Raw genomic sequence first — 10,086 nt, 5'->3', positions numbered from 1 at the left:
AAGCATCTTCAGTACCTTTGACTAAATTTTTCAACATATTATTAAGAAGGTTGTTTGTAAGCATTTAGAAATGGAGAAGATGGCTAATAAAAACCTTCATGGCTTCAGCAGGAAGAAGATATGTCAGACTAATCTCATTTAGCTTTATTTTTAATTGACAAGGTAAACAATGTCATAGGTATGGTTATAGTCAGGAGCTAGCTTAGCTTTTTAAAATTTGTCCTTTTTTTACCTGATGTCTTTAATTTTAACATCAGTCACATCAGAGTTGTAACCTAGAAGTAAGAATAGCTAAGCAAAAACAAATGACACATTGACAATATATGCGATATTCTGTATCGTTAGTCCTTCTCAACCAAAGACAGATGTATTTCCCTGTGTCTTTTCTGGGGCCAAAATGCTTTCTTTACAATTTTGTAATCGTTCAGATAGTTTTGCTGGTTCTACTGATTGCGTTCTGCATCAATTCATACAAGCCTTCTCATTTTTCTCTGAATTCTAAAGTCATATTTTAGTCATGGCCAAATAAAGCTATAACTCCATAAACATAACCCCAAAAGAACAAGTAGATTTGACTTCTTTGTTACACCCTGTTACTCAGCATCTGTGGCTCAATAAGCCTGGTTTTTCTTCTACTACCTGGTCCCCAGGTTGTCTGATTTGCTCAGGCTGTTTCTAGAAACTCTGAGGTTTCTGGAGTACCTTACAGTATTACACAAATGAAAACTGTCAGATTACAGATATCCAGTAACAGAAACAAGGTACAACTACCTTAAACTGACCTAACTATAGGGGTTATTATATAATATAAAAACTATCAATGGACATATGCATACAAGAAAGATATAAGATGAGTACTTGGATGGCCTTACTGAAATCCAGAAGTTGGTGGGAGGGGCCAGAAGAAAAGTAGGAAAAAAAAAAGTAATGTTGAACCTAGCCAAAAATGACCCACCCCAGCATCTCCCAAGGCACCTGCTGGATGGCTAAGTGACATGTCCCTGAGATAAGCTAATCGGGAGTATGGCTCAAGATGACCCTCAAATCAAAGCTGGTCACTTATGAATAGATTAATGTTATCTCTGAATAAGGTTCCTGGGTCCTGTAAATTGTTTTTATGTTACCTTCTTTACCTTTAATGCAGCCAAATACCTCACATGAAAGAATACGTGAAAAGTATTTTACAAACCTTGCTGTACTACATAAATGTAAGCTACACAATTTATTAATTCCTTTGGGGAAAAAAGTACAGCTTGTTTTGGGGGCACTAATGAGAAGGCTATAACCAAGGCCAAGTGTTGATTAGTGGCAATGAAAGAGAAGGAATAAAGGTCACCACTTCTCCTATTCATAGTCCTTCAAGCCAAGGATCATTAATCAGATATCTTTTTTAAGTCATTAGAATTAAGAAGTTCCAGCAAAATAGATAATTGAAATTTGAAGAGGATAAATTTAAATTTCCATCAAGGGTACCACCTAACTGTTCCTCTAAAAGGTCAGGGAAGAAAAGTTTGGGATTGTGGTCCTTCTCTCCCTTTCCCCCAGTGCCTTCCATTTAGGAGTACTTAAATTTACAAAGTGTATGTTATGTATGTACAGTTGTAGTGAGTTGTCTCCTCCATTCAAATGTAGGCTCCTGGGGGTATAGGGGGCACTCTGTTTTTGCTTTCCTTTGTATCTTCAGAGCTTAGCATAGCCCATTTTCCTCCCATTCCAGTTCTTAACTTCTGGGGCTTTAAAACTATTTCTCAGCTGCTGTTTCATTCTGGAGCTTCCTCCTAGGCTTAGGACCACCTTACCCTGAAACACTCAATCACGCCTACACCTTTTTTAACCTGAAACGTCGCTTCATAAGATCTCTTCCATTTTCCCATTGATGAGTTCCTCCTGGACTCTCTGTTTTGTATCCTACAGCCCTCTTTCTGCTCGCCCCATTACTTACTTGACTCCAGATTCTTTTCTTTCTCTGATTCCTTTTATGAGTCACCGTTTCCCTTTAGAATGTGTGCTGCTAGAAGCTAGGAACTGTCTTTATTGGCTTTTATTTCTATCTACAGCTTAGCACAGGGTCTGGCATATAATAAGTGCTTAATAATTGCTTGTTTCCTTCTTTGTTACATAGCATGAAGGGAATTATGATTTTCATATTAATCGGTATCATATATGTAATTGTTGAGGGCAGAGTTGGGACAGCTGGTTCAGATTTGAAAGAATTCACTTAGACCTTCTCTTTAGGCAATGAGAGCTTTACGGATGCAAAAGCAGCACGGGTCTTCCAGTCAGAAAGTTAAGTGAGACTCGTATTTGGGGGAGTTATGCTTATATAGAGGTTTCAGAACAGTGATGTAGCTCTAGAGATGTTTACAGAGATTAAAGATGAGGGACAGGAGGAGGAAAATGGATGACAGGATAGAAGATACAAGATAAGGGAGACAGGGGAAATTTTAAGACACAGGATAGAGGGAGACAAGGACAGGATTTGGGACAAGTTTTATGGCTTAAGGATTTAAGGACAGGGCAGGAGGACCAAGTTAAAAATTAAAGGACCGGGGAACACAGTATATGAGAGACAAAAAGCAATTCTTTCGATACAGGTTCAAGATAAGGGAGGAAAGGACTGTAGGGCCCCTTCGGGGGGATTGCAGAATAAACTAGGGGCTTCACAAAGTCAAGCCTTAATATTCTCTTTGACTCTTAGGGCACAGTTTGTATCCCCATCATAATGAATATATTCATGATTTAGATTTCTCAGGAGACTCTGGTTTGGGGGTCAGAGATGTGATACCACCTGAAATGACAGTCAAACCCTGACAACTCTCTCACGAATCACTCCGTTCCTGTGCCCGTGTAGGCTGTGTGAATCAGGGAGTCAGCCGTGTACCTGCCACAGAACTCCGGTCCTGCGTCCATCCCACCCAGGAAGGACCCCTCCCTCCTCTTCCCAGCACCTGGATGGCCTGGGGGCCCACCTTCCGGCTTCCCCACTAGCAGTTTACGTACGGAAGCTGCCTTTATTCCAGCGTGGAGAGCTTTCCTCCATTTGAAAGTAATTAATTAGTCCTCTACCCGGTCCCTGGCACTCCGGTCTCCTCATTCCTAAGCTAGACTGGCTCGGTAAAATTCTGTTAACAACAGTAAGTGTGGAATAAGTGTGTATCGATTGGCTGCCTGAGGAAATACAGCCCATGACACGCACAAATACATACATACAAATGCATCCCCCGCGTCCGTAAAAGACAGCACCGGAATCGCAGCCGGAGATGCAGAGGGAAGCGCAGGAGGTGGAGCCGTGAGGGGAGAGGCACGGCGGGGCTGGGGATGGGGGAGTGCAGGAGGCGTCAGGAGGAGGGGCTTACGATGGGTGCCGGAGAATGATGCAGTGATTGGAGGCGCTTACGCAAGCGGCTGGGATTGACAGGGTTAATAGGCTAGTGGGGAGAGGGCGGGACGGAGGCGGGGTCAGCGCTCGTGCCCCGCCCCCTTCGAATCTCTCTTCGCCCGCTTCTGGTGCAGCGCTTCCCGCCACCCACAGAAACTCCATTTCCCACAGGTCTCCAGGGCACCGGGGCCGGCTCAGATACACTCACGCGCTTCGGTAGGGGTGGCGACTCCAGGGCGCAGGCGCACATCGGCCTTAGAGACGAATTGGGAAGCTGAGTGCATTCAGGAGCCGGCGCTATGGCGGAGACAGACCCCAAAACTGTACAGGACCTGACCGCTGTGGTGGGACCCAGGGCCGGGGGTTCGGGTGGGGGGTGTCGGGTGGGGGGCAAGATCGCTTCGGAGGTCCGGGGATAGCCGGCGCGCTGCCGGAGGCAAAGGTCGCGGCGACCCCCTCGCAGCTCGGCGGCCTCCGCCCTGTCACCGCCCAGCGCAGGAACCGCGTTTCCCCCTCCGTCTCCTCCGCCCCCGGCCCTTCCCTGCGGGGGCAGCTGCTTGGCCGAGGTTGCCACCCGACCGATCCCTGGCCGCCCGCTTCTCTGTCCGCGTCACGTTTTCCCCAAGCCGTGGGCAGCCCCTGGTGGGGAGACCCCTGAATCCGCCCTTGAACGGTGTTGGGGAGCCTTGAGTCAGGGACCTCCTGTGGGGGGGGGGGGGTGAGGGAGCGTCTGGGGCAAGGGGCGGGGCGGGGTGGGAACAGATCTCTGCTGCTACCCTGGTTGAATCCATAGAGTGTACCCGCAGATGCGAGGGGACCCAGGCCCTCACTGCCATTCTAGTCCCCACCCTTTCTCCCCATCCCCCAGCGATGCTTCCCAGCTCACGCTGCCCCCCCACTCTCCTTTCCCACCGGCCCAGAGATGCTTCCCAGTTGACCCCACCCACCACCCCCCTTCCCCACCAGCCAAGAGATACTTCCCAGCTGACCCCACCCACCGCCCCCTTTTCCCAACAGTTTAGGAATGCTTCCCAGCTCATCCTCCCCTCATCATTCCCTTTACCTAACAGCTCAGAGATGTTGCCCAGGAAACCTTCCCCACCACTGATCAGGGTCTTTTTTCTTTCTTCCTTTCTGCAGGTTCAGACGCTGCTCCAGCAGATGCAGGACAAGTTTCAGACCATGTCAGACCAGATAATTGGTCGAAATATCCTTTCTCTTTGGAGTTGCCTTCTCCCTTCCGTATTTTTAGGCTTTCTCTCCCACAATATTGGATGGTGGTACAGTGGGTTTAAGAGGTTGCTCATTTATCTGCCCAGCTCAGCAAGGATTGGTTCTCTGACCTGAACTCTGCAGATCTGGAGACTCATCTTTTTACAGGCCATCTGTATGTATATAAAGGGACTGGGAGGTACATACATGATGGAAAAGTTCTGAAGTGACTGGCTTGTTGACCTTTCTTCTACAAAGGTCAAACTCTGTTTACCCCTGCTCAGGTCATCCCCAGGCCTGAACTCAGAAACATCTGTTAACCCCAGTACAGAAAAGTGTGTATGTGGCTCCTGCCAAGACCAACCTTTACTAACTGTAGCTAGGTACATATATTTATGTGGTTTGTGAACACCAATCTCTATTAGCTAGCTTAACTGTCTATATACAGTAGAACCTCTGTTTATGAATTTGATTCCTTCCAAGATTCTGTTCCTCATGTGATTTGTTTGTATTGTAAAGGGAATTTTCCCATAGGAAATAACAGAGTCCTATGAGCAGTTCCATATCTTCAAAAATATTCATTTAAAAATAATTATTTGTAATTTTAAGTAAGTTTTTTGTCCCTAATGCGCTTGAAATACAGTAGCAGTGATTAGTACACAGTATAAACTAAAAATAAAGTAAATTAACCTGGACTTTACTTTTGAGAAGAGTCTTGGCTGGAGTGAGGGAGGGGAGCAGAGAGGGGGGAGGAGGAGGAGGAAGGGTTATTGTTTGGAAGGAGAATCTCCTTCCCTGAGAACAAAGGGGATTTCAGCTTCAGGAGTGTTCCCTCTTATGGTACTTTCACTAAAAGTAAGAACTACTTCCTTCACTTATCTTTCGTTTTTTAGAATCACTTTCATGTTTTGACTCAGATTTTTTTTCTCTATGTTCGTTTTTGACTAGGAATCTGACACTTGCTTTTGACTTTTTAAAAAATTTATTTATTTGTTTTCAGTTTTCAACGATCACTTCCATAAGTTTTAAATTTTGTCTCCATCCCTCCCCAAGATAGCATGCAATCTTATGTGGGTTCAAAAAACAAAATTGCCCGAGTAGAACATCATCCCTTCTCAAGCCTTTCAAGTCCAAAGATGACATTCATGCTGCAAATTTTTGTTCATCCTGCAAGACAAATTTTGCAAAAAAATTTTTCTCATCCAGCGAAGCATACGTAAACCAGGTTACTTGTAAACTGAGGTTCTACTATACTTATGTGTATGATCACATACATATATACTCACATGTATTTATTTTTGTGTTTGTATTTATAACATGACCAAGGTTGAGACATTGAGGTGGATATAGGACTGCTCTTGGAGGTTGGAACACCTGAAAGTCATGCCTCTGATGGCTGTGTGACTATGGGCAAGTCATTTAACCTTTCTGTACCAAAGGCAACTCTCTAAGGCTCTGGATCTTCATCATTGGAGATTGTTTTCACAGGCTCTGAAAACAAAAAAGAAGGGAAAGGAAGGAAGTCACAGTTTGGGATGGTAAAACAAATATGCCTCCTGAATATCACTTGTAGGCCAGTCCCTTCTGCCCCTTGGGTATTGCTCTTTTGGGAAGGTCGGGTTAAGCCATAGTCTGCTCATATTAGCCTAAGTTTGGATGCTAGTTTGACTTGCTAGAGTTACATATTTTAACATGTGAGTAGAGCAGAAGGTATGATAAGTCATGGAGCAACTTTACTGAGTATTGTCTTTAACATGTCCTACTTGATGATATGAGCAGTCGCATTGATGATCTGGAAAAAAACATTGCTGACCTTATGACCCAAGCAGGGGTAGAAGAAATAGAAGGAGAAAATAAAGTACCTGCTACACGTAATAGTTAAAGGTAAGAGTCAGATTGATTGTTTGTCTGTTTGATAAAATTTTGAAATCTTTTGACTGTTTCTTTTTTCCCCTTACTTGATTTTTATAGATTCTTGGTATTAATTTCTTTGAACAAAATCAGATATCAGAAATTCTGGCAATCAAAACATACATCATACAGTAGTTATAGTTAACCATACGCAATGTTTTGCCTCAAGCCATAGGGCACTTAATTGTAAGCCTTATCCCTATGTTTTTCCACTTACCCTTGATTAGGCCATAACCTTTGCAGCCCAGAAATTAATTTACAGTTTTTAACTCCTTTCCCATAGTTTTTGGCATTTTAATCTTCCTGGCTAAGTGAAATTTACTGACAGAATCACTGAAATACCAGAAACAAAAAAAAATATTACAGCATGCAATTATGCTACTTGTGCCAAATTTTGTAATTACAATATACAAATATGTATATATACATATATATATGCAAATACATATAATATACAAGTAAAATATACAAACCATACAGAAATGATGAATGAAATAGTCATGGAAGAGGTTCTTTAAATTATTTACATTTAAATTGTTTTCATGTATAAAATGGGTTCGCTGTATAACAATGTCTAAATGTCTAATTTGTCTCATGCTTCATCTTTAGCATGGAATTATTCCTTTCTTACTTAGGGATATGTCAGAAAGTGACCTATTTATAAGTTTCTATGAACCTGATTCTTCATTATTTAAACAAAAGAATTCCTTTAAGTTAGAATTTTCCTCTCAAAAATTGTGAAATGGAAGCAAACTTAAAATGACTACAACAAATAAAAGAACATTGGATTTAGAACCAGAGAACCTTAGTTTAAATCCAGGTTCTGCTGCTTATTATTTTGACTTGGGGAAGTCACTTAATACTCCTAATAATTCACATTTAAATGATAATAGCTGATATTTATAGAGAGCCTACTGTGTGTCAGGGATTGTGCTAAGTGCTTTACAAATATTATTTCATTCACTCCTCACAACAACCCAGGGGTGTAGATGCTATTATTATCCCCATTTTACAGAAGAGGAAACTGGCAAACAACAGTTAAATGACTTGCCCACAATCACACAGCTAGTAAATGTCTTTAGATAGATTTGATCTCAAGTCTTCCTCCTAACTCCTAAGCCTAGCCTCTAGCCACTGTGCCACCTAGCCACACTGCCTCCCCCAAAACGCTTTCTGCCCAACAGCTCCATAAAGTAGTCATTGTGAGCATCAGTATCCCCTTTCTGCAGAGGAGGAAACTTGAAGCTCTAGGTCTTTGATTATACAGTTAATAAATTTCTGAGGGAGAATACATACCTGGTCTCCTGAGTGTCCAAGTCCTGCACTTTTTGCTGTGCAATTTTTTGATCTTTAGTTTCACACTTTGTAAAATGAGGGCTTTGGACTAGATGGCCTCTAAGACCCCTTCCACCTCTATGTAAATCCCATGGGAGATAGAAGAGGAAAAAAATTCAGGTTGCTTTTTAATTTACAGTCACAACAATTAAATTATTTTTAATCTGTTGTAGAACTTTTTATTCACATTGGGGAAATAGTCTGCTTTTAGCAAGTTTGTATGTAGATACTTTATGAAGTATCTACAGTTGATGATTTTTGTTCTTCTAATTCTACATTATCACCTGTAGATTCTACAGTGAAAATTTGTCAACAGTATTTCTTTTTTTCCCCCACAGGTTTTGTTAATCATTTAGAGTGAATTCTGGAAATTTTTTTTTTTTTTTTACAAGCCGAGAGGTGAATGAACAACTTTTCTCAACTAACTACTGTGTGCAAACACTTTTTATTCTATAGCTTGTATTCCTAGAATATACAGTTTAGTTAGGTTTCGAGGTGATTTATTTTTTGATTTCTAGTACATGGTAGCTCCATAATATATGACATAAAATGTGTAAACATTAGTTAGTAAACTGAAATTCTGACTACTCTTGGCTCAAATTTAAAAAATTTTTGGTGCATTTATTGTCAAGTCATTTGTTCCTTTTGTAGTAGTTTCAGTTTCATAACAAATGGCTGTGAGTTTTTTTAAGAAATGTATTAATTTTTTCAACTGTTAATTAGACTCTCTTTGTGAAGTAAAACACCTAGAGTCTGTGGTTTGTAATTCTCAGCACAAAATTACTGTTGTACTAATAACAAATAAATGGTATGTTGACCATATTTTTAAAGCAGACAAAAAAAATTCGAGCATTTTGTATTTATATGTTTGTCATTGTTATGTTTCTGTGATTGAGAACTATACCTAAGAATCTACTGTAAAAAGACCTATGAAGGAGCTGAAATTGATGGACAGTAATTACTGCCACTTTTTAATACACTAGAGGATTTGGATGGTGACTATCTCAATTCCTCACAATTACTCGGGACAGAAAACCTTCTATAAAGATGATTTACACTCAGTGGTTAGAATTTTGTGTGTCATAACACTTTAGTAATTAGTTATAACATCAGAAGTGCTCACTGTAAGAACCTGGGGGGGTTTTAAAACCCACTTACTCCATATTTACCTGTGCTACTGATTTTAAAAAGCATTTGTTAATTAGAAGAAAAAGTAAGTGGCCATTGTGAATCCTTGTACACTTGCTGTGTAGTGACTGATAAATGTCCTTATTATAAGTTTGGATTTTTTAAAGAAAAATTGTGGATTTTGTTGTTTATCTTTTTTCTTATCTAAATGCTTGCAGAATAACACTTTTGTAATAGATGATAGGTGAAATGGAAAAATACCAAGTGTTCTCATCACAGCATATTCTGTGTTTTAATTAAGAGATGAGGGACAAAGATTGGACACCCAGATGACTGACTTATGAAATTGCTTCTGTATTTAAAAAGAAAATTAAGGTCAAGATAAAGCTGAAGGATGATACAGAAATAGAGTAGCGTTTTTTCCTGGATAGGAACTCTTTAAGTGTATATTTTGTGATTGTAGAAGAAATTTTCTGTACCACCAGACAGTTTATTGTATTGTTATAAATATGGAATAAAGCTATGAAATGACAATTTGTTCTGGTCATAATATGTCTGGTGTAAAATGAAGTAATCTTATTAAACTTCTGTTAGTAAAGCAAACATTTATAAGTGCCTTCTGCACATAGAGCCCTGTGCTTTGTATTCCCAGCCTGATCAGCAAGGTTGAAGCCACAGTATGAAAGAATTTGAATTTCAGTCAGGATGTACAATAGGCATTGAGAAGACACAGAAGTTTTTTTGTTTGTTTTGTTTTTTTAATGGGTGACATTAAGTGTTTTCATGAGATTAGTAAAGAGAATTCTATGTTGGATGGGGGAAACACTAGAAACTGGCATTGGATGGAAGGATACTGAGATGAATTAGGTAGGCTTCTTATACAGGTAGTACTTAAGTTTAAGCAAAACTTTGAAAGAAGATGGAGATGTTATAAAGTGAAGGGGGAGTGAGTTACAGGGATGGTGGTGACCCACGAAAAGGCAAAGAAGTGGGAGATTCAGTTTTGTGTACAGAGAATATCAAACAGTCTAATTTGGCTGGAAAGTAGTTGGAAAGTGTGAAGGACAGTAATATGAAATAGGCCTGGAAAACTAGAGCCTGATTTTGAAGGGTTTTAAAAG

At 40.7% G+C, this 10,086-nt stretch overlaps 1 protein-coding gene across 1 annotated transcript; it reads left to right on the top strand.

Moving 5' to 3' along the window:
- Positions 1-3,455: 3,455 nt before the first annotated feature.
- HSBP1 (heat shock factor binding protein 1) lies at positions 3,456-9,499 on the top strand. The gene is made up of 4 exons (XM_072634213.1): positions 3,456-3,723; positions 4,520-4,586; positions 6,355-6,475; positions 8,176-9,499. Exons 1-3 carry the CDS (start codon positions 3,679-3,681, stop codon positions 6,471-6,473), a joined length of 231 nt encoding a protein of 76 aa, XP_072490314.1. The 5' UTR covers positions 3,456-3,678; the 3' UTR covers positions 6,474-6,475; positions 8,176-9,499.
- The last annotated feature ends 587 nt before the right edge of the window (positions 9,500-10,086 follow it).

Source organism: Notamacropus eugenii, chromosome 1 (genome assembly GCF_028372415.1).
Source record: "Notamacropus eugenii isolate mMacEug1 chromosome 1, mMacEug1.pri_v2, whole genome shotgun sequence".
NCBI classification, from domain to species: domain Eukaryota; kingdom Metazoa; phylum Chordata; class Mammalia; order Diprotodontia; family Macropodidae; genus Notamacropus; species Notamacropus eugenii.
Note: the sequence above shows the minus strand (reverse complement) of the source record. Positions and strands in the feature narration are given on the sequence as shown.